This window comes from Oryzias latipes, chromosome 15 (assembly GCF_053564925.1).
Source record: "Oryzias latipes strain Hd-rR chromosome 15, Olatipes_Hd-rR_3.1".
NCBI lineage: Eukaryota > Metazoa > Chordata > Actinopteri > Beloniformes > Adrianichthyidae > Oryzias > Oryzias latipes.
Window position 1 is genome coordinate 3,095,534 of NC_136251.1, and position 24,746 is coordinate 3,120,279.

At 45.4% G+C, this 24,746-nt stretch overlaps 1 protein-coding gene across 2 annotated transcripts in view; it reads right to left on the bottom strand.

The window, feature by feature from the left end:
• piezo1 (piezo type mechanosensitive ion channel component 1 (Er blood group)) overlaps nt 1-23,198 on the bottom strand; it is a 49,306-nt gene extending 26,108 nt beyond the window's left edge. The window contains exons 1-20 of one of the 2 annotated variants that reach the window (XM_078931660.1): nt 23,174-23,198; nt 22,818-23,032; nt 15,531-15,626; nt 12,964-13,129; nt 12,066-12,207; nt 8,816-9,023; nt 7,586-7,799; nt 5,420-5,588; nt 4,695-4,787; nt 3,643-3,706; nt 3,359-3,453; nt 3,187-3,266; nt 2,466-2,646; nt 2,132-2,237; nt 1,677-1,858; nt 1,304-1,452; nt 1,062-1,220; nt 758-849; nt 485-651; nt 140-316 (exon numbers count right to left, since the gene is read on the bottom strand). In XM_078931660.1, the coding sequence (XP_078787786.1) occupies nt 140-316; nt 485-651; nt 758-849; nt 1,062-1,220; nt 1,304-1,452; nt 1,677-1,858; nt 2,132-2,237; nt 2,466-2,646; nt 3,187-3,266; nt 3,359-3,453; nt 3,643-3,706; nt 4,695-4,787; nt 5,420-5,588; nt 7,586-7,799; nt 8,816-9,023; nt 12,066-12,207; nt 12,964-13,129; nt 15,531-15,626; nt 22,818-22,881 (2,604 nt within the window). In that variant the 5' untranslated portion in view covers nt 22,882-23,032; nt 23,174-23,198. Of the gene's footprint in view, nt 1-139; nt 317-484; nt 652-757; nt 850-1,061; nt 1,221-1,303; nt 1,453-1,676; nt 1,859-2,131; nt 2,238-2,465; nt 2,647-3,186; nt 3,267-3,358; nt 3,454-3,642; nt 3,707-4,694; nt 4,788-5,419; nt 5,589-7,585; nt 7,800-8,815; nt 9,024-12,065; nt 12,208-12,963; nt 13,130-15,530; nt 15,627-22,817; nt 23,108-23,173 lie in introns of those variants that run through there. The other variant, XM_023963351.2, reaches the window with a different exon arrangement.
• Between the last annotated feature and the right edge of the window lie 1,548 nt (nt 23,199-24,746).

Genomic DNA, 24,746 nt, shown 5'->3' on the forward strand with positions numbered 1-24,746 from the left:
GTAATGATTGAACCTTCAGACGACCTATGATCCCCGCCCTCATTGTTCTGTGCTCCACATTCAGGTCTGAGCTCGCTCCTGCAAGTTTCTGGAAGCCTGGCTCTGCTGAGGTTCCTGCATGGCACCAAGAGAAGCTCACCGTGCTGCAATTGCGGGAGTACTCTTCTGGGTTGACCACGCTCAGCTGGTACAGCATCTTGCAAATGATGATGACGCACACCCAGACCGTAGACAGGCAGGATGCCATGGGCCTGAAGCGGCAGAAGGGCGTGGCCAGCGACCACAGCACCACCAGGACCAGATTCATCACAGACGCCTTCAGACAAACAACACAAACACATGTTCCAAACACCCACATTCTGGAACCCCTTACAGGCAGAGAGAGGACCTCACAGGTCTGACACCGGCTTGGAAGCTGACTCTTAGATACAGTGAGACAGTTTTTGGGTCTTATTCATCCTCAGAGTGACAACAGACTTCTCACCTCTTGCAAAGCAACCCAGACAGTGAAGAAGGCCACCATCTTCAGGATGTGAAGTTCCAACAGCCTCCAGAGAAACACCTGAACTTTAGAGAGGATCTCCGAGAACTTCCTGGACAAAACCAGCAGCCGGTCCATCACCAGACCCCATTTACTAGGCATCAACTCCTCTACAAAAGACACGCGACGTAAAGAACCAGAAAGACAAAGATCACATCATGTGAGGAGATCATTTGTGCAGAACAAACGAGAGACTAGTTGTCTTCTGAGTTCTACCTTCATCAGCAGATTCTTCAGTGTTGCTCGGGTCTTCCTCAGTGTTGAGCTCCACAGCATCAGCAGAGCCGACTGCGTCGCTGTTTCTGCGTCTGTGGGCAGATCAATGACTCACTAAAACATCACACCAACAAACACTGTGTGTGTGTCCAAGTTACTTGTGAGTGTCTGTGTGTTAATTAATTGTAAGGTTCTGGTGTGAGTGTGTTGTTGTGTTTTCTATGTAAGCGTCACTTTTGTTTACGTATCGTTTTGTTACTGTGTCTCTGTGTTACTTGTGTCCTTGTATGTGTGTGTGTGTTACTTGTGTGTTGGTGTGACGTTCTCCAGATCTGTGATCCTCATGAATGGCTTGTGAAAATAGTGCAGTTGCAGAATACAGGCCAGCAGGAAGAAGCCTGGGATCAGAATGCTGGTGAAGAGCTCCGACAAATCAAACGTCTCCAATCCGATCGCCGCCAGCCTAAAGGGAAAAGGTCAGAACGTCTGAATCCCGTCTGCAGATCAGTCAGACCCAACCGCCACAGGCGACCGTGAAGAACGTACTGTTCGTCAGTGAATCCAGTCAGGTTTTTCCAGTACACAGGGAAGTCTTCAAACTGGTATGTGTAGATGGTGATCAGCACCAGCATGGTGTAGGCCACCACCAGCCACCAGAAAAGCTTCAGCAGATGCCTCCATAGGGAGTAATACACCTGAGGAAGGCAAACAGCATAACCAGCTGTGACAGAAACATGACATTCTGAAAGAATACAGACCCCGCCCGCTGCCGGGCGGGAACCTACAGTCACCCTCTGCTCTCGGTCTTCATGATGCTCATATGATGTTGAAAAGTTCTACGATGTTGTTTTGTTTGTAAAGAGTCTTACAAAGGCAGTGTTCACTGCAGTCGTCACATGAAGCAGAGCTCTGGTCTTACCTGGTAGAAGCACAGGCAGAGCAGGAACAGCAGCATGTAGACAATCTTATATGCAACCAGCTTCCCAGCAAACGACACCATGATGAACATCCCTCCACACACGTAGATCCAGTATTTGGCGTAGCAGCTCATCACCATGCCACCTACAACCTTCAACATCGACTGCTCAGCAGCGCCCCCTGCTGGAGCAGAACAAGACGGGACAGTGAGGCCGAAATGCAAAAGCATCGTTCACACTCAGCATATGTTTGTGACGGCTCCTCTGCAGATCCAAGAACTGCCCCCACCCCTAGAAAGCCAGCCCCAACCCTCAGAACTGAGTCTTACAAAAGACTTTTTCAGGTTTCCACAAAGCCTATGTGGAGGTCAGAAACAGGAAGAACTCAGAGGAATGTGCAAAAAACAAAAGCCAGTGAAAAGCTGAAAGCCGTGCACGTGTGTGTGTGCGTTTTGACCTTTTGTGGCGACTTCCTGCAGCGGTGTTTGAGAACTGCTCTTCCTCCTGAAGTTCTCCATCACTGCCTGACGCAGCAGCAGCCAGAAGGTCAGGACAAACAGCAGCTGCAGAGGACAGGAAGCGCTGAGATTCAAGAAACCACTGATCCTCAGGAGCAGAGCAGAACCTGGAGGCGGTGTCTGAAACTGTCTGAAATGTCAAAGTCAAAGTTTCTTCTCCAGTATCAGAGCCAGAAAATAAATAGATTGGCGAGCTGTGTGCCTCAACAAGGGTCAGAGAAACCAGAGATCTTCTCAATCACTGCAGCTGCTGGGCTCCTGCTCAGATCTTACCATTGCTCCAAGTCTCAGGCAGGGGTACTGGGCCTTGTCCAGTCCTAACTGCCTCAGACTCATGGTGCCTACACTGGTGGGGAGTTCTGGGTGAAGCTCCATGGCCCAGATGTACTGCAGACAGCACAGAACCAGACCGTAGAGGAGGATGAAGGGGGAGCACAGCGTGGCTGCATGTCGTCTGCAACCAAAGAAACAACCAGGTGAAGTAACAGAACCGGGATCCGACCGTGTGAGAGCTTCTCACAGAACATGCAAGATCCCAGATGAACACAGAAGAACATAACAGGATCACCAAGGAACAGAGAACTAACTGAAACTGCAGGACCTTCCAATTAAACATGTCTGAACGTTCCTGCAGCCTTCAATGTGTTCTGACGTTCTACAGCTTTTGAAAAACGTTTCCTGTCGGTCATTCTCAGGCTGTTCCACTGAGCGGAGCCACTTCAGAGGAACTGGGAAAACCAGACGCTCCGCTGAGTCTGCTTGTAGATCAAAATAAATGATGGAACAGATCACCTGCAGTGGAGCAGCCCAGCTTTTATCTGTGGGTTTTTTATAGATCCTCTGGATCAGATCCTGACCCCTAAACGTCCAAAGTACTGACAGAAATGCTGGCTCTGGCCTTCAGACCGAAGCTCCAGGTTCCAGCTTCAGCTGAACCGAGTGTCAGAGCGGTAGGTGAAGCTACGACGAGCTGAGACTAACAAATGGTCAGCACCTGGCCCGCAGGATCCAGATGAGGCAGGCCCACAGCAGCAGCACAAAGGTCAGCCAGCTGTGGTACGTGATGCTCCAGACCTGCAGAACACAGCAGAACCGAGCACGGCAGTGAGGGGCAGCCAATGTCAAGACAGCAACCACGCAGAGCCGTCTCTCTGCTTCCTGCTCACCATCATGGCGATCAGGGCGCTCACGTAACTCTGCTGCATCACCACCTTTCCCAGCAGGAAGAACGGACTTTCACCGGACGGTCCTCCGTGGACCCCTGCAGAACCGAGGAGAGCTGGAGTCAGAGAACCGGATCACCCGTTTGCCACTTTTTAGGCAGACGGTGTGGGTTCTGCTTCAGACTGGACCGTTTTATTGGTTGGATTTTTTGTATTGTATGTGTTGGAGTGTGTGGCCTCCACAAAATGGGTAAAGTGTGTTTAAACAATGCTGGAGTGCTCAGTACCTGGATCTGCCTGGTTCTCCACAGCACCTGTTCCACTGTCTGTTACCGTGGTAACAAGCATGATCTAAAAGGGAGCAGATCAAAGTCTCAACACGTTATGAGTCCAGGCGAAGCATCAGTGTCTGTATTAGCTGATCTGTGCTAAAGCTGCTGAGGTGGGTGCTCAGTTCATCTCCATGTGAACTGGGCCAGTTCTCTTTCAGTTTGATCTCCAGAGAGCATGACGGACAGCAGGTCTGTAGACCCTCAACAGCAGGGGGGGTCACACTTTTTTAGCATGCGAGCTACTGTTGAGACAACAAGCTCAAAAGATGTACTAATTATTCAAAAACTACACAGTGAAAGTACACAAATCTTTGTGAGGAGAAAGCTTTGCCGTGTGAATTAATATGATTTTGTTGTCGTACTGAGGAACAGAAAGGCATTTGAGTAGGAATACAGCAGCGACAATGGCGTTTCATGCTCTGCTAAAAACCGTGTCATTGGGGGAGATGGCCTTTCTAAAGTGCGGCAGCCCCTGCTCTGTGGACAGGGTTCGAGGACAGGGGCCTCTGGACCACCCTGCTGCTTGAGTGGGCTTGGATCCCTCGGGTGGGAACCCTGGACCCGGCTGCAGGCGCCGTGGCAGGACGGCTGGCTCAGACAGGGTGTCTCGGTCTAGGCTCTGGTGGAGGAGGAGGTACGCGGTCCTCCATAAACACTCCTGCAGGCCAGAGTGTTCCGCCGCTGGGGTCCGGCCCACAGCGGGGCGGCAGACTTTTAGAAGGCAGAAGGAATGTGAGCTCGCTGTTTTAAACACGCATGTGCAGTGACGGATGTTTCAGAGGATGTTCTGCATGTCAATCAAATGAAATACTTCAGGATGAGGAGGATTATATGCTGACAGATTTCATTTTAAATATATGTATTTGTTTATCCATCTTTAATGGCCTTGGATCTGCCCACACGTCCTCTGACGTCATGAGCACCTCTGCCCAACAGGCTTGGCAGCTGCACCAAAGACGATCCTCAGACCAGCAGAAGCCTGACTGGGTCTCTGACAGAGTGCCTACCTGAGAGTCATCTTCACCATCATCTCTCTGGAGATTCCATGACTTCAGCTCCACCAGCTCCTCCTTCGGTTTCCTACTTCCTCCATGCTCCACCTGAAGATGGAACCACAAGCCGTGACAGAAGAAAACCAGCTGTTCTGCTGCCCTTTTGGATAAGAGGTGAAACGTCTTCAACTTTAAAAAACAAGTCTAGATGACAGCCTTTAAACCTACTACTATGATTGAATGTTTCATTTAATAACAGCCCCATTACAGAATGAACTTCCATCCGTTCCTCAGGCCCTGTGTCATAATGGAACAGAAGACGAATAAAACAAAGCTTGAACTTCTTTTTCATGTTAATGGCTGTGAAGTTCTCAGAAATATTGATGGTATTTTGTTCTGATGTATCCAATCCTGTTGCTGTAGGTCTGACAAACCACAAATGCAGTTCTTTTGGTTTCAAACAGAGATGCAGTACTATTTCAACTTTGACCTATTTTCTTTGTGCAATATTGTTATGAAAGCCCTTTTCTGAGTTAATGCCAAAATATGTTTAAAAAAGTGAATTGACCTGCTGTTTGAGAATGAAATAGATCTATTGGAAATGTTTCTGTATTTGTCTTAGGGTTTGCATTCTAGTTGGTGATGGTCCAGTTTTTAAGGAGAACATTTGAGAAAGGCCCTTCATGTCTTGACTCCTGATCTAGAAGAACCCTGATGCCAACAGGATTGTGGGTAAATACCTGCTTAGGCGTGTGGCTTCCTGATCTGAGGACAGCAACCACGGTCACATAGAGGAGCAGCAGGATTCCCGGGTTCACATATACGGGCCAATCATGGTTGGTGTTGAGGATGAGTTCATCAGGCAGCGAACAGTTTCCTGGCACAATGAAGTCCTTCAGACCGAAGAGCCTGGACAGACACAAGGACTGTTCTTAGCCTGACCTGAACAGCCCCTCATAGCCCCAAACTAACGTTAGGGGTGCAACAAAAATGGTGACCAACATCAGAGCTAGCCAGCTGTACAGTTCAGATCCAGATCCAATCCAGATTCCAGCTCAGACGAGGAAAACAAAGATGCTCATACATCTATTGGTCTGTAAGTGGATGCATCAGAATGGAGTGGAGCAGGAAGCTTGATGTCCGCCCAGAGTTTTTTCTATGTCACAAATACTGGTAAGCTCTTTTTCCAACGGCATTTTTTCATTTTCTCCTGAATAAAGAACCCAGCCAGTAAGGTCAAGTGGGCCCCAGTTGACCTTACTGGCTGGGAAACACTCAGAAATGCAATTTAAAATCCATTTTCTTCATATTTGTCCTCCATCATGAGAAAAAGGCTACAAGAACATGTTAAAACCATCCAAAACACCATTTTGATCAGAGTGGCTCTTTAATCTGGCAAAATAAAAAACCAATATTGTTGGAAAGTTTCTTTGTGCAGAAAAGAAATCTGCACTAAACCTCAAAGTAAAAACAGCTCAAAAGATGAGCGGGGGGGGGGGGGTGTCTTTAAACACATAAAGCCAGGAGTTAGCTCTACAGGAAATAGGAATTTATTGTGACAGGTATCCCCTAACCAAGCCTGCTCTGCATAATCTGCAACAACCAACTCCTCGATGTTGATGCTTAGTCTATATTATATTTGAAATGGGCTCTACATAAAATCTAGATTACAAAGACCGTTTACAGCGGCTGCAGGTAATTTACAGAAGGTAAAGATTTAATCAAATGAAATTGTTGGTTTATAAAACTTATTTTTGTTTTTTGATTCTTAAAACCTGCTGTAAGACTAAACCTGTGAAGTTTGAACAGCTCTTAACCGATTGGCAAACCTATGCTTCACACAGATGCTCAAACAAGCTCCTCCTTCTTTTTCACATGCAAATAACACACTAGTCGTGATTGCTTGATTCATGTGAATCCCGCTGTGAAAAAAGTGGGCGTCTTCTCAGAATGAGCGGAGAGTCAAGAGCAAAAAGAGGAGGAGAAGCGTCCGTCATTGTTCTTGAGCTCGACTGTTTAAGAGAACTGGCCTGAGTGACTCCTCCTCTCTGGCGTTTCAAACAGGAAGTACCTGCTGGCTCCAAGAGGCCAAAACCCCATAGACTTCTATAGAGACATAAACAGCTGTTACTCAGTCATTCTATTGTCAGAATAACTTGCTCTGATACTTTTCTTTAACATGTTCTTCATAATATTATATTTTCTTCGTAATATCTTTTCTTTGCTGCCAGTTATTCAAGTTATAAACTGACCAATCAGATGCCTCAATAAAAGCATGTGGTCTCAGTCAAACCTTTGATTGACATATTCTCCGAGCCCCCTGTCCAGTGGTAGGGACGTGGACCAATATGGTATGTCCTGATTGAGAGTGGCTGCTATTGAAATGTTGACTCAGACGGACTGGGACCAATCACAGCTCACTGAGGGTGACGTCACACTGACTCAGTCCAGTTCTCTGATACAGTCAACGTTCCTGAGTTGTCGTCTTTTGATTTTTTTGTTTTGTTAAAAATATTTTGAGTGAAAATGTTTTACCCACAGCCTGAGCATGAGCTGCATTGAAGTCTGAAGTTTAACTACATGTCACTATTGGTACAATTTGTAACTCATTTTTTGGTTCAAGTTCAAAATTCCTCTGATCCAGATCTCTGCCTATCGATCCTCCCTGAGATGATTTCCACCCGTAAGCTGTAATTAATCATCCATCATTTATGACTTTCCGTTTTAATTGAGAATCCAACTATGACAGATTTTTTGATATCATGACGTCCGCCGTTTTTGCTGTCGGGCGGAGCAAAACATAAAATAACCCACACATAAACCGCCCAATCTGACAACACTGCCCATGAGGTGGGAGCCAGTCTTGCATCCAAAGTGGGTGTGTCTTTTGTGAGTCACCTGCTCACCTGGCCCACAGACTGTGAGGGGGGAAGAGCGCCTGGGCCAGCAGACTCTGGTACAGGTACAGGCAGACGATGTGACCAGCAGCAAAGAAGCCAACCATCACACACAGAGCGCTGAAGCCGAGCTGGCTGATGGGGAGGTGACACGCCCACCACGTGCACACGCCCAGGAAGAACAGGAAGTAAAAGGCAGAGAAGCCAGAGGGCAGAGTGATGCCTGGGAAAAGGGGACAAACATGGAATTTGTTTTAATTGGACAAACAAAAACCTCAATAGCTCAGGAAATGATCAATTCCCAAAAGGTCATGTTGGTCCTGACTCTTTCCCTGGAGCAGAGCACCAACAGTGCACATTTAAATGAATGCGCACGTAGGAAAAAAAGGTTTGCCTTCCATCCGTTCCTCAGGCCCTGTGTCATAATGGAACAGAAGATGAATAAACCATAAACTTATTTTTCATGTTAATGGCTGTGAAGTTTTCAGAAATATTGATGGTATTTTGTTCTGATGTGTCCAATCCTGTTGCTGTACATCTGACAAACCACAAATGCAGTACTTTTGGTTTATAACAGAGTTGCAGTACTATTTCAAGTTTGACTCCTTCGTCCTCTTGAGCTCTCTGGATCAGCTTTAATCAAATCTTCAGTGTCTCTTAAAACTTATTTCAATCAAACTGTAATGAGATTTTCCTTGTATTCCATATTGGTAAAATAATCTGATAACATATTCTTAATAACAGACTACATTCCATATTTTAAGGTTACTGTAATAAACTCATCACTTAAAGTCTACTCATCTGAGCAGAGCAGCCGGACTCGAGCTTCGTGTCTGCGGACACCGGCACCGGGTTAAAACTATGAGTGAACAGGCGCTTCATAATAATCATAACAATAATAAAATCACCTTTAGAAGATCATCTGCTCTATGCTGCAGCTTTGTTGTTTACAACAGTACTCAATGTTTCTTCTTCTACGGTCATTTCTGGTGTTCTAGAGAGTTCTGCGCATGTCCAAATGATTTATTTCGACCTAAAGTGTGGCGTATGGAAACATTTGTCATAATCAGAATCAGGTTTTCTGGGTCCATGTACACAGTTCAGTTCTGATCCGATCTTTGATCCGATCAAAAATATTGTGCACATGGAACCAAAGCTAATGATCTTCTAATGGCTGCCGACGGTGGACTTGTATCCATCCTTGGTCTTTTGGACCTCAGAGCTCTGAACAGTTTTTACCTGCCAGACCCAGCAGACCCACAGCCAGGATCCTCCCTAGGTCTTGAAGAACTTTCCAGGCTGTGGCCTTCAGGTGTTCAGCCAGATGCTTGGCTCTAGTTGCAGTGAAAACCTCTTCAGGGTCAGCGTTCAGGGAATCCTCCTCTTGATCTTCATCCCCTGATGTTTCCTCCTCCTCAATCGGTTGTTCTGCAGAATCATCGTCTATCTGTGGTTGAAGGAAGAACAGCATTGGTGGGATTTCCCCCCATTGTCTTCACTTTGAAGCATCTGGATTCCAGAGTTCTTTCATATCCATTCAGAAAACACACAACAACGCTGAAGCTGGCTTCCTATTCACAGCTTCCGATTGGCAAGGCCACTAAAGAAACTGCATTTTTCACACTAAGACCACCTAGAACCGGGTCCTGTTCAAAAACCACAGGGCCTGGACGGCTCAAGCCTGGATTCAATTATGATTAAAATAGCAAAGAACACAATAAACACAGTTTCTGATTTGTGAAATATGAGGAAGGGAGAGATATGGACGACAGAGAAAAAGATGGGTGGAACTCAAAAAGGGAGATCAACATTAAAATGTTAGGGTCCAAAACCAGAAAGGTGGACAACCCAGAATGGATCGATTTTTTTAATCTTTTTATTTAATTACTCTAAAGTTTTTGTAGCTTTCCTGCTCGCAGCTTTTTGTGTTTAAAAATAAATACATTTTGTTTGGTATTTCTGTTCCCTCCCGTTTTGTGAATTTGTGTCACCTGCCTACAATACATCTTACCTCACAACAACTGATGCACAAAAAATGTATCATTTTACATTTATCAACAACATAAAACGATCCTATTTCACATTTTCACAAATCTGGCTTCGTGAATCAGAAACTGTGTTTAATGTACTCTTTACTATCTAAATCATAATTTATTCCAGGTTTGAACATGAACCCGTTTCTGAGCAAACATGACGCATGTCTGAGTTAAACATTAAAATGTTTGAGCCGTCCAGGCCCCGTGGTTTTTGAACAGGACCCGGTTCAAGGTGGTCTTAGTGTGAAAAATGCAGCAGGAGGGTCCTTTAGTGCCCTCGCCAATCGGAAGCTGTGAGTAGGAAGCCAACTTCAGCGGCGTGGACACACACACATCACTCGCCTTGCAGACTCCAATGCTTCATAAGGGGCTTCTATGGTCAAGTGGACCACCACAGGAAAGCAGGGAGAAGGACTGATGTGCCTCCTGCACCATCTAAATCTGCTCTGTTCAGGAGGTTTGTAGACCTGGATGAGAGCCTTCACTGCAGTGACCACTCTGCAGGAGGGTTTTAGGGGGGGGGTGTTTATAGACATGCATGCACTGCACCAATGATCTCTGACGTCACCAAAGGAACGACAGAAGGAAAGCCTGCAATGGATGGCACACCAGTGTAAAGAAGTGAAAGTTCAGCTGCCAATCAAACCCCCCCCCCCCCACACACACACACAATAATGCCCAATTTGGAGCTTTAATGAAATGAAAACAGTTGATTCAAAAATTTTGAAGATCAAGAGTTGAAGAGCTGCATGAAGCTGGGCAGGAAAGATCAGGATTCTGGTCTGGATATTCAGGATTTTTTCCTCTCATCCAAACAGAGATGAAGCCAGCAGGTGAAATACCTGGTTCTCCACGGAAAAATGATAAAGAAAACTGAGCTCTGGTGTGAGGCACAGGTTGGGAACAAAGAGGGGTGGACAACAGAACCCTGTGGAACAGTGGAGACAGTGAGTTTTGTGCAGTGAACGTCTTCTGTCTGGTTGGTTCTGGGTTTGGACACTGATCCCAAACAGGCCGTGTCTCTGCTGTGTCACGGCCTTTGGCTTGGTCTGGGATTTGACCTCTGGGATTTGGGGTCGCATGGGGGTCCCCCCCATGTCTAAGCCTAGCACCCCAGGAAAATAAAAGACTTTAGAATGGAATTGTCTCTTTTGGGTTTGCTTTTATAAAATGCAGCTCTAAAATAGACCATCAGCATGAATGAGCTGCATCTCTGATGCCTGAAGTCAAACCTGCACAGAAACCTCTGCAGTTTGCATTCATTTGTACTCACAGCTTTTTTAACCCTTGTGCTTTCTTAGATGACCCCCCCCCTTCCATTGACGTGTTCTCCCTACCATGACAAAGGTGGATAAAGGTGGAAAGATTTCATGTAATCCATGGACACCAGTGAAGATCACAAATCATTGAAGAAAAAAGGTTCAGAGCACTGTCTAGTGGGTCTAGATGACCCCACTCCCAACGTTAAAGTGCCTAAGATAGCACAAGGGTTACAGAAGACCTGGACGGATGCTCGATCATTAAAGTTTACCACCAGTGTGCTCATTTCATGGTTCTTGCTTATATCTGACTGCTTTAGAGTCCTCAGGACAGAATGAGCGTGAGGCGACGGTCCGGCCATGCTGAGGGTAAAGTAGGCCTGATAATAGCTTTACAGCACTTCACATTAATAAATGGTGGATTATTTATGATCAAAACAAGCCTGTTTCATCTTCCCTCACATGGGCATTTGTTTATTTCTTACAAAAAAGAGAAACGGGTGAAAGTGTGACAGCGAGGCATTGTGTAGAACTGACATCTTCTTTCATTTATGTTTTTAAAAACACAAGAGAAGGACAGTAAAAATAAAGAAAAGAAGATGATGAATTGAACGAGAATGTGGGAAAACATGGCTTATGACGTACTAAATACTGCATTTAATTTAAAGTATCTTTAAGGTTCTATATGTCGAAGCTCAAACCCTTCATGAGCAGAGTTCATGATGCAACATCTCTAGAAATCCTGCTGCTGCCTTATGTGACTCTCAGTTCACAGGGGGGGGCAGATTCAGACTCTAAAAAAAATATATATACAAGTGATGATTTTAAGCTTGAAGATAAAACCATCCAACCATTTTCTAAACCCACTTAATTGCTTTTGGGATGACAGGGTTGCTGGAGCCTGTCCCAGCCACTGATGAGCACAGGCAGAGGACACCCTGAACAGGGCTCCAGTTTGTTGCAGGGCCACACAGCCACACTTGCATGCACACCTACAATTCAGAATCAGCAATCACCTATGTAGCATGCTTTTGGAGATTTTCTCCGGCTTTTCTGGATAGGTTTTTCCAGGCCCCCCGGCTTTCCCCCACAGTCCAAAAACAAACAACAATCAACCCAAATCTTGATTTGTGTGTCATTGAAGACTTTTTTGTAACTTGAGCGCCATAGCAGTGCATCAGCACCCTGACTTACCATTATGATGTTGGCAGCAGCCACCATTTCTCTGTCCCTGACCAGTCTACTGCAGAGGATGACCGTAACCATGGATACCCCACACACAATTACGTCAGGACACAGGAGGCGTAGCATGTTCCACGGGTCATTCACAGGCAGTCTACAGAGCAGATGCATGTGTGTTACAGCACTGAACAGACATTATTTCATCCACAGCTTGGAATATTTATCTCTGCTTGAGTGTGCGGTGGCGTGTCCTACAACACAACCTCTGGTGGACCTGGCAGCTGAAGTTCTGGTTGACCCATATGAGTCCACATAAAGTAATGCAGCTTTAGCTGACACTGAAACTAAAACTCGGAGGTGGGAGGAGTTTAACTGGACAGGGGATTTCATCAGGTAATGATGGCAAAATATTCTCAATCCCACAAAGACCTGAGCTGAGGAAGAAGGAAGCAGAACCTTTGGATTTCTAAACTGTTACTCTCTTTCTTCAAAAGGGGGTCAGAGGAGAGAGAAAAGATCCTGAAAAATGCTGAAGAGATTTGATCTGTTGGCTGACCTGAGAACTTCTTGTTGCTCTCGGTCTGGAAGAGCTGGAAGGGGGGGTGGGGTCTGTGATTTCTTACCATCACTGCTTCCCCTTGAACCCAGAACCCCAGTGCAGACAAAGTAAGAGGTTTGCTGTTCGACCGTCTTAAAGCTCATCACCAAAAGCTCAATTCAAAGCATTGGAAGTTTCAAAATTCAGGGTTTGCTTTAGATTTCTGTGAAAGTGTGTTTTTTAAAGAGCAAAAGGGGGTTTAACTTCACGGTTCTGTGACATCCATCATGAATGTGCCATCTTCTTATACAGAGGTTTAAAAATATCAGCTGATCAAGTGTGCTGCTGACGGACAGATCCGTGCATACGTACCTGGACAGTCCTATGTGCCTGCTGATGGTGTCCCACTGTGAACAGTTATCACCTAAAGCCTCACTCAGGGGTGGAAAGGTGTACAGTACTGTCTGAAAACAGACGTGAGCCAGAACAAACAGCAGACTGGTGCAGAGGACTGCTCTGAGGAAGCAGCCTGTGTGACCTGCAACCCAAAGAGACAGAACATGGAGAAAACCACACAAGTTCTTTTGAAGTCCACGCCATGTTTGACTTTCTCATGGATCAAAACACTGAGCTCAGGTCATTCAGCAAACACACAAAGTATTTTCATTATTCGTGATGAGGAAGATGAATGGATTTGATCTTTAAGGTGTGTGCCTATGTGTGCGTAATGATTAATCTACCAACAGCATTACCACACGCAGTCACTGCTCTGCATCAAATGGTTGCAGAGCAGTGACTCTGATCTGTTTACCACATGAACTGTGCATAGTGATCATGACTGGCACATACATCCCACCGAACGCCAAAGTTAGCTCTTGGTATCCTACCAGATGCCATAAACAAAAAGCAGTGAGCCCACCCTGACACGGTGCACATCACAGGCACAGCTAAAAAAACTATTTATACTTCCACACTTCTGACCTGAAGAGACCACCTCTTGATCATAAGCAGCCTACGGCCCAAGGACCTAAGGACAGGGATTAAGGAGGCAGAGAGGAATTATGAGTGGAAGGTGGGACAGAGCAATCAGGGCAGGTGTGGTGGGGTGTTCAGCAGTTAACCAACTTCAGAGGCAGCTCCACTGCAGATGGAAGCAACCCAACCTCCCCAGCAGAGGAGCTGAACCACTTTTTTTCTGTTTCAGTCCAGCAGCAGCACCGACACATTACCATGTGCTGGTGTTCAAAACCAAAGACCTACGGAAAGCTGCTCAAGTGGCACACTGATCAAAACTCTTCTCCCTGACACAAGCCTCCATTCCATCCAGGCTGAAATGTTTCATAATCATCCCCAAACCCAAAGAATCCACCACAGATAGCTTCATTGACTGTCCTCCACCACTCTCACACCTGTGATCATGAAGTGCTTTGACATACTGGGACACCCTGTTGAACAAGCGGACAGACCTGAGCTTCGCCCACAGTCTGTCAAACTCAGTCTTAATCCCCCTCCATCTGCATACGCAGCATTAATACCCACCAGGGGTGTGTGAAGACTGCTGTCCAGCTCAGAATACCATCATCTAATTTGCAAGTGGTTCACAGTGCACAGGGGTTTTAAAATTTCAAGGGAAGATTGAATTGCTAAAGTCTTAGTTACATGAATCCGTACAGGGGTCGACCCATATGGGGTCTGTGGGTTTTTGGGTTGTCCAGGTCAGGGGAGGGTCATGGACAGGAGTAACACATCTTAAGGGGAGCGCAGGTATGTGCGGCTCCCTCAAGGAACATCATGAAAATGGAACGTACCATTGAGTGTGGTAGGTGTACTGTGAGGTAATTGTAAGGCTTCTGGAAGTTACCCACACTTATGATGTCAGGGTGGTACTGTCGAATGGTCTCCTTCCATCACACTCTAGTCGTTAGTGAGGTGCGAGTACTGGCTCATTACTGACTGCTCAGGAATCTCTGTGTTTTCTTTTCCTTTTCCTTTTCTCTGTGTGGGTTCAGTGAGCGGTCTATGACCTTGATATTATGTGTGGGCCACCAGTGTGCCCCGACAGGTTTGCCCATTTTTCTCCTGCAGACAGCCTGTAAGGGCAGTTGTGACTCAGGCTTAACAAGGACACGCTTCTGAGATGGTCAACCAACAACCGAGAACTGAACACCATGAAGACAAAGAAAATTGCCCTCAATTTCAGGAAGCAAAGCAGAACCGGTCCAAACACAGACACTAGGTAGAGCATGTCCAGACCTTCACATTCATTGGCACTGCTCACCTCATCCAAAACCAGAACAGCATCTTCAAAGACCGGCAGGACCACAGAAATCCAGCCTGATGTTAAAGTTGCTGGTGACGTTCCACAGTTTTGCAGTGGAAATCTTTCTGCTGTAATAAATATCAGTGTGGTATAGAAACTGAGAAACAGCTGAGTAATAGCACATCCCAGAAGATTCTACTGAATGCCTTTAATGATGAAGCTCCATGACTTCTGCTGCCTCAACGGAGCTCAGAGCATCCCAAAGCCAGCTCACACCCCTCTTCCCACCTGTTCGTCCTGCCGGGCTCTGGCAGGTTACACAGGTGCATCAGAACCCGGACAGACACAGAAACAGCTTTCCCCCAGAGCCATAACTTAACTGAACAGACATGCCTTCATTTTCAGCCACGCGGCTCGTCCTTTTATGATGACCACACATTGAACATGTCTCTGCAGTGAAATATACTGTGTAATCTGTGAACCTGTTTTTCCCTGTGTCTTTAATTACATTATAGCTTTTTTCTTTAACATGCACCTTGAGTCGAGAGTCCTTGTTTTCATTGCGTGTTGTATTCAATGACATTATTAAGCTTCTATTTTGAATATGTTTACTGTTTCCGTACATTGTGTAAAACCCATAACGGTGCAACAGAGATGGCATCTGCATGGCGGCTCTTACCTCGGAGCGAGTATTTGTTGGGGGAGGAGAACCAGGGCAGCAGGAGCAGGAAGATGAGGTAAACCAGGGACAGCAGGTTGAAGCGGGAGATAGAGGCTGAAAGACAAACACAGCGATCAGCCAGCAGGAAGTCTCCTCACAAACATCTGCAGCATCTGAGCTTCACAAGAACTGCAGCTCTGACTGATGGACCAATGATACTTATAATCAGTACAACCGTGGAGAGGGGGGCTTTGAAAGAGAAACAGAAGTTTACATTTTATGGGATCATTTAGGGCTGTGTCTCCAGCCCAGCCAGAGAATTGTCCCAGGGGTTCCAGCATGAGGCCCAACCCATAGGAGTACCACCAGCCCTAGACTAACTCGGACTTCCGGGTGCATTTAGATGCCCCAGACACAGACCAAAGCCATCCTTGGTTCACAGCAGATCTCTGGAATCTCACTCCCCATGTGGAGCCATAACAGCCAGCAGTCAACAGCACTGAACAGCTGGCTGCCCCCACAAAGACGAGGGGTAGGGGACAGAGGATCAGTAAAGACCACCCTCCTTATGTAACGTGTGTGTGTTGGTGTAAGGAGTGTTGATATGAGGCGTAGTTAAAATTAACCCCTTTGTACTGTATGCTGCTTATTCCTAACGTACCATATGGTCCAGGAGTCACTTTGAATAATAAAAACAAAGAAGAATATTTAGACATAACTGTAAATAAATTCAGACATGAAGAGGTTAATGGGATTTGAGGAGGGATGGTCACAGCTGGCAGTGACGTCACCCATAGAAAATTCCTTACCTCCGGCTCTAGTGAAATAAGGCCAAATCAGGCGCCAAGTTTCTGCAATATGGGCGCCGCCATTCAGAAACGTTTTACTGGTTGCTTCAAGCTGTCAATCATCTCTGATTCAGTTCCAGACTGTGCCTGTGTGTGCATTTTTGTGTAAACATGTGTCTGTGTGTGTACGTGTGTTTTTGTGTGTGTACCTGTGTCTGTGTGTGTGTATACGTGTGTCTGTGTGTGAACATGTGTCTGTGTGTGTACGTGTGTTTTTGTGTGTGTACCTGTGTCTGTGTGTGTGTATACGTGTGTCTGTGTGTGAACATGTGTCTGTGTGTGTACATGTGTTTGTGTGTGTACATGTGTCCGTGTGTGTACGTGTGTGTGTACGTGTGTCTGTGTGTGTGGGTGGGTGTGTGTGGGTGTGTGTGTGTGTGCATGTGTCTGTGTGTGTACATGTGTCTGTGTGTGTACATGTGTCTATGTGTGTACATGTGTCTGTGTGTGTACATGTGTCTGTGTAATCCCCCCCCTGCAGTGATGGGACCCCTCACAGTAAATTGGTGTTTTTGAGGCAGAGCAGATGTGGATGTGCACAGAGCACGTGCCACACCACGCCCCAGCACGCCCCCGCACGGTGCAAAGTGGTCCCCGCCCCCCCCAGGCTCAGGAGCTGCACTGTAATAAACTAGCAGGCGTCTGCACTGAGTTGTTTAATGGCCTCAAGAAAAAATTCCATTGTTCCACAGACATGCTGAAACGCACCTCTGTTTCCCTAAATCAGTGTTTTTCAACCAGTGTGCCGCGGCACACTAGTGTGCCGTGGGAGATGGTCAAGTGTGCCGTGTGAAATCACCCTCATTCACTAATCTAAAACATTTCCCATCTCCAGGATTTCAGCTCTGTGTTCATCCAAACAGGCCCTGATAAAACACTGAGGAGTTAAGAATATAAAAGATCGTAAAATGCCTTTTCTTTGCGTTTATTTTATTTTATTAAAGACATTTTGATAAGAATGACGTACCGCGATTCAGCTGCACCTTCGGCTGTATTTTGGAAAAGTCCCGTGTTGGGGGGGGTTAATCACATGTCATCAGTCTGACCAATCAGAAGTGGTTAAAGTCTTCACTTCCTTGTCCCGATTTAGCTCGTAAAGTCGCTCAGTTCTAACAAAAATAGCAGCTAAAGCTCGTCTTTAGCGGTGTAGCTTTCCACAGAATCCGGTATCAGACTGGAACAAGTGAACAAAACCATGAAGCTCCGAAAACCGATCTCCGGCCGTTTTTATGCACTACATCTCCCATGATGCATTGGGTTGTGAGAGTGACAGCGTAAAAGGAGTTCTGTTGTTAAACGTCTTGAAAACAACGAACACACTTCAAACTTTTTTTAAATCTTCTAACTTAACTTTTATTACATCTTTTAGAAAAACAGCTGCAACTTCCAGCTTTTTCTGCAATAATTATCTCAAAAATGCATGTGAGATTGTGGAGGGGCTGTAGATCAATACAGACTATGAGTTTCTCCTTTTTTTTTCATTTCTGGATGCTGGTGTGCCGCGGGATTTTTTTTAAGCTTAAAGTGTGCCGCGGCTCAGAAAAGGTTGAAAAAACACTGCCCTAAATGACCAGGAGCTGATTCTACAAGAAAACCTGCTGGAACCCAAAACTTCAGATTCTTTGACGGGCCAGACTGTCAGCAGCTGAGCCAGTCAGTACAGAGCAGATCAGCTGCTAGAAAACAGGAGATCATGTTCTTGGCTTCTAAAGAACCTCTTAAGTGATGAAATAGATCTGTACTGTGACTTCATTCTACTATTAATAACTCCAGGAGTGGCAGACAGAAATCCAGCAGGTAATCCCAGCCCAAAGCAGTTATGAAGGTGAGCAACCATCAGCGCCCTTCAGCTGAGCTGCACGCAGACACGACTGCTGGAAGAGGAGCTTCTAAAACGAAAGACCACACACACAAAAACTGGGCGAAGGAGAGTTTTTGAGACATTAGAGACCGTGTGTCGCAGCACAAACATGGAAGCTTATCTCCATCCAGCAGTCTAATCATGAAACCACCTCAAACTGACATCCGTGCACAAAGCTGATAAAGGCTGCAGGGATCAGCTCTGTTGAGCAACTCCTTGGTGTGAGGTCCCTTCATTTCTGTCAAAGCACACTTCAAAAATAAAAATTCATGGGGAACTCAATGTCTGATGGTTATTGGTTGGTTTTAGTGAAATATTATTTGTTGGTATTGTTGTCGTGAACTCTTTTCTTTTCTTACAGCATCATGCAGAGAGCATCTGTTAGTTGATGTGTAAACGCTCAGTGTTCATGCCACATAATTATGATTGGCTTTTTAAAGAGAGGTCATGTGTCTCCAACATCAGACTTTTTCCCTCTTTTACAAAAAAATCCCGTCTGCTTCCAAAGACCCATCGACCGTCTCCAGGTTCATCTGTCCGTCACTCTCTGGTGACGCAGAAGGACAAGAGCTGACGTCCCATCAGGAAGCACTCATCTGGCCTGGTTCTCCACATGGATGAGGAGAACACGCAGGTGAACCTCAGGAAGAGGAGCTTCACAGCTCAGAGCTGCTGCAGAGCTGCTGCAGAGCTGCTGCAGAGCTGCGCACGCATATCAGTGCACGCCCAATCACACTCAGTGTGAGTATTTGTCAGAGAGCTGCGAGCTCCTGCAGGACAGTTTGAACTCTGGGCTCCACTGTGCATCACAGGGGATTCAGATCCACTCTGTGTTCTCATGAAGCCTCTGCTTTCTGGAGTCTGCACGAGCACTAAGACACCACAGCTGATGAAGAAGAGGAGCGTCTGCCTCCTTCGTGCTCAGTGTGGAATCAGGAACTGAGACGAACAAACAATGAATTAGAAATCTACTATACGAGCTGAAAGCACTCAGACAGTGCTGACACGTTTCAGCGTCAGCAGATATGAACACTCCTGTGGAACAACTTTGAAAAAAAAAAGACCTCCCACCCTGGCTTGGTTCATGACTCAGGAGAACCGGGTCTCAGAGCAGAGGAGCGGCTTTGGGACGGTGTGTGAGCAAACGGAGGTGGCTGTTGGATGAACATTCCTGAGAAACCGTGCAAACAATCATGTGAAATATTGTTTCCAGTTGGGTCCAGACAAAATAAAAGCTGATGTTATTCCAGTTTAAGTTCATCCACGGCTAAGTGTTGTTAGCATGTATTAACCTAATCCTGACCCTTCTTCTGGGACCGTTCTGCCAATAATAAAGATCTGGCCACACGGATTAAAAAACTATAAGCAAAATGCATTTATTAATAATCATAACTATAATAAAAGTCTGTTTAGAAGATCATCTTGCTCCATGTCAGAGCTTGTTTACTAGGGGTGTAAGAAAAAATTGATTCGGCAATATATCGCAATACGTCATTTGGCAATACTTGTATCGATTCAAAATGCTGCCAGATCGATATTTATTCAATTATTTCTGAGCGTCCTTCAGTGTCTGACTCTTGTTGTCCACTTCACCAACCGACCGCTAGTTGGCAGCAGAGAACACGGAGCCTCTTTGAGCAGCTCAGCTTATTCTGTTGTCATGAGACATGAACTATTTAGTTTTTACTTGAATGGATACCAAACAGAAACTCTGAGCCATGTTGCTGCCAGTAAGATATGAAAATGTGGATTGCTGTGCTTTTTAGCGGCTCAGATGAATAAGATAGACAATGAAGCACGGCAGCAGCTAATAGGCTAATGCGCTTAGCATCTGCTGACATGCTAGCAAAGCGGGCTAAAGTTCTGCAGAACCTCAAAGCAATGGATTCTAGTTTAGGGACCTGATGGATCAGAGGGATGTGTACAACGCTCTGAAAAAGGCTGACTGTGGTGATCAGCTTTACCAGTTTACTTCCGTGTGTGAGAAGCGTGTCTGCAAAGGTGCAACAGAGCAGATATGTAAACAAAGACCCTTTTTTGTCACATCAAAGTAACTTTCCTCCGTTCTGTCATGCTGCTTCATCATCACACTTTATTGTTTCTGGAAATAATCAGTGTGTGTCCCCCACCCTTTATTTTTAAAGCACCATTCAGGCTCCTGAACTGTTTAAAAGCACTAGAGAAGCTACATTAATGCTGAAAATAAACAGCATTTTATTTCCCCAATAGAAACTTATTGGTTAAGGCTCATTCATTCTTTGTTTTTTCTTACACTTAAAAAAAAATATATATATTTTAAATCAGACAATGTTGACTGTCCCCTTTCTATATTTTAACTTACCAAAATAAAAGCACCTTGAATTTGCTTTGGTAAACGCAACTTGTATATGAGATACAAATGCAGTGCTTAACATTGTGATCATTAAACCGAATTTGAACATTTTATTACAGTGGAAGACATTCAAATTCAGGTTGAGTTTTTTCAAAGTCATATTTAAAAAAACAGAAAGAAAACATGTTTCGGTAAAATATCGGGATACGTATCGTATCGCCAGACTCTTGCCAATACACACCCCTATTGTTTACAACTGCACTCAAAATATCTTCTTCTATGGTAGTACAGTAATTTGTCCGGACCAATCACTATCTGACACATCATAGGACCAACGTACAGCCAATCAAATACGGTGACGTCATCATTAGTCGCTGGCCCCCGAACACTTATTGCCGGCCGAACAGTTTTGGTGCCTACACAGGGATGGATTGATCAATCCCATTACAAAACAATGGAAGAATGAGGAACTGAACCAGATGTCCTTTTGTGTAACTGCTAAATGCTTTTATCATGTCTTTTAAATCACTTTTAAGGCTTACATGGCTTAACTTTCTCTTATTTACATCTGAAAGGTTTTCCAGTCAATGCTGACGTGGTTCTTTGTCAATGCTACAGTGGCATTTACACAGGTTTTAAAGCCCCCCTCTTATAAAATTCCTGTTTTTGGAGTTTTGGACATGTACGTGTGGCATTTGTCTTATGAAAGAGAACAAATGTAATAACAAAACAGTTCATTTCTGAGTATTTCTCCTTTTAAATCACTGGCTATCAAACTGTCAAAAAGACGCTCGGTGTGAATCAATGAACCGTTGTGATGTCACAATGTGCGTTGCACATCGCTCCAGCTCGATGAACCCTGTGACAGACTGTCCATCCCGGGTGTACCCGCCTTTGTAATTTGGTTCAGATGTTTCAGACAGGTACCAAATTGCACCTCGCTGCTAAAATCGCACCTGTCGCTCAAATTGCATTGTTGGAGCTCATATCTTATCTGTTCTGTTGACCCAACATAAAAACTGGCCGCCTCCGCCGCGCGAATAGCGTTCAGTGAGAACGCAGTTTAAGCGTAACCCGTAATCCTAATCTAAGGCCATCCTCTGGGTCAGTGCGGCCAAGAAAAACCTTCAGCACCGGCGCCACATATTTGGAAAAAATAAAAGGGCGGAGCTCAGCACCAACAGCCACGCCAGGTTCGATTCCCGTTTTGCCCGCCCATGTTTCGAAGTGTCTTTGGGCCAAACGCTGAACCCCACCTTGTCTCTGATGGAAGGTTGGTGCCAGTGTTCGGCAGCAGAGGCACCATCAGTGTGTGAATGGATGAATGGGTTTGTGACTGTAAAGCGCTTTGGGCCTTTAGGAAGGTAGAAAACCACTTTACAAGTAAACACCATTTACTGGGAATGTTTTTATTTAAAAACATTGTCATGGGGGGGGGACTTTAATTGGCTGTTATGTTATGCTGTTATGTAAATGAAAATAACTGTTTACATGTTCGATTCTGCATCCTTAGCACTCGTGTTAGGTCTTCTGAGGAGTGTCCCACAGTTCAGCGGGTTTCACCCCTGCCCCTCAGTGGGAAGGAGCCCCCCCCCCTCAGCCAGGGGCATCAGGTAAGCCCGGCCCGGTCCTACAGGAAACCAAACACATCCTCTGAAGAGTTGCAAACATGTTCTCAGTTCCCTTCCTCTGACTCACAACAAAAACACCAAAAAGCTGACGTCAGACGTTTGAGGGGACCTATTGGCATGTCCTTGAACGTACCACCGCATACCTCTGTCCCAAATCGTGTCCCTGAATGCACCTCTGTGCCTTTGTTTATGAATAGTATTACCTGGATGCCAAAGGAAGGTCTGACCTGAACATCTAAGACAAGGGGTCAAGGAGGGCGGTCGCGTGACACCAGGTGGCGAGCAGGAAATCACCTCAGTACTTTAGGTTACAGACAGTAGGGGAAGGTTACGGACGTGTTCTTCTACTGAACATCAGAGCCACAACAGGCGGGTCTAGAGTCTGCTGAACCCCTCTGTGGTCCCGGTCCCCGTGCAGCAGTCTCTCCCTTGTGATGATTGTGACTGGGATGGGGGCGCATCATCAGCCTCTCAGGTCGGGAGCCCAACCCAGACCAGACCAGGTCAGTCGGGGCTCAACCACAGCTCGTGATGACGACACTCACCCCACACCGGTAGGCAGGAGTTGGAGTTGGACCCCCCCCCCCTCAAAACATCTGCCCTGTCCCTACAAGTTACCAGAAAGTTTCCTACCTGCCAGCAGCGCGCACGGCAGCAGGCCGCCGAACAGCAGCCACACAGACACCTGGAGCTCCATGCGAGCCCGCGGGTCCAAACCCCAGAGGATCGCGGGGCGCGGCGACCGTCTTACTGCTTACGTGGACGCCCGCAGAGCAAACAGCGCAGTGCCATGCTGTCCAAAGGAAGTTCGGTTCGGTTTCAGTTCCCCAGGAGCGTGAACAAACTTTCTGCAGGGAGGGGCAGGAAAGTGTCAGCGCACGAGGACTGTGTGCGCGCGGGGTGGAAAAAGTGATTCACAGTCATGGGCGCCAATAGAGAAACTATTCTGCTGATGCCCCCCCTCCGTTCCGAACCCGCCCATGTCCCACCCGAACTGCAGCTCCACAAGCCGGGCGCACTGCGCGGTCCCGCCGTGGTCACGGCCCCTACAGAAGCGCGTTACCACCCTACTGTAGACACGGGTTCGAGATCCTCCACCTGAGGGTTACAGCAGGCCGGCAGCGCCCCCTCCCGGAGGCAGGGAGAACGAGCCAGAGTCGTTTTGAGATAGGAAGTGTAAATGTGAAAAAATGCAGGTCCGCCTCCCGGTTTCAGGCGAGAAGGGGGGCCTGAACAGACAGGAAGTGAACTTTTTTTTTTTTTTTTTTTTTTTTTTTTTTTTTTTTTTTATAGAACACAATACAAAACAATACCAGAACATTTACATAAAAATTACAAAATATGGCGAATACAAAAGAGAATACTATAATTGGAAAGGAAGCAAAAAGAAGAAAAAATTCTTATCAGTATGCAAACATAAACCTATGTATATTCATAATCATAGAGAAATCAGGGAAAAGTATAACATAAGAGAACAACAATTTCAGAGTTGGATAGTGTTGCAAAAAGCAGGGGGATACAAAATATAAATAAACTGTCTTAGACATCAGGAATATCACTCAGGGTGTCATAAATTGTTATGGCTTTAGGTGAGTCGATTAACTTTATGGATTTTAAGTATAAATTGACCTCATTATTAAAGAAGCTAAAGCTGGGGTGGCATTTCTGTAACCTATTTTTGTGTATAAAAAACTTGGCTAAACATAACACAGTATTGATACATACATTATTTACATTGTTGTGTATTGACAGGCCAAAGATTATGACTTCTTTGGAAAAGAAGTCCATGATGAATGGAAATTTATGTCTTAACCATTTGTAAACATCCAACCAAAACACTTGTACAACATCACACAGGAAAAATATGTGGTCGATGTCTTCAACAGCAGTTTGGCAGAAGGAACAGCTGTTGTCATCAATGTTGAAACGTAATCTAAGTAGTTCTTTGGAAGGATAGATATCATTCATAATCTTGAAGTGTGTTTCTTTAACTTTTGGGGGAATAGGAAGTTTCATGAAATCGGTTCTTAATTTAGTAACAACATTTTGTTCAAATTTCTGCAGTATATTATTTTTGTTCTGTCGACCAGGAAAAAACCTTTCAATGAACCAATTTCTGATAAATGAGTTATTACATTTTCTGTCCATTAGAGGGCATCCTTCAATTGACAATGTGGCTAACTGTGGTTTTATCTTTAAATGTGTCATTGTGTTCCTTGTTAGAAATACAAATTGTCGAGGAAGAGAATTGCGTACTTTCAAAAATTCTGAAATAGGAGGATTAAAGTTATGTTTTAAACAAAATTGCTCATAATCTAATAAATTTCCCTCCGTATCCATCAGATCAGACACCGACCAGACTCCTCTGTCAAACCATTCAGCACAAAACAAAGATTTGTTTCTGTGGAGGATGTATCTGTTGTTCCAAATGATATTTGAGTGTGGCGAGAAATTATGCACATACAAGATTTTCCAGTATAGTAGAATTTGTTTGTGGAACTCTGATAATGCTATAGGGAGCTTATTAATGTCAAAATCACTAATAAGCACCAACTTTAACCC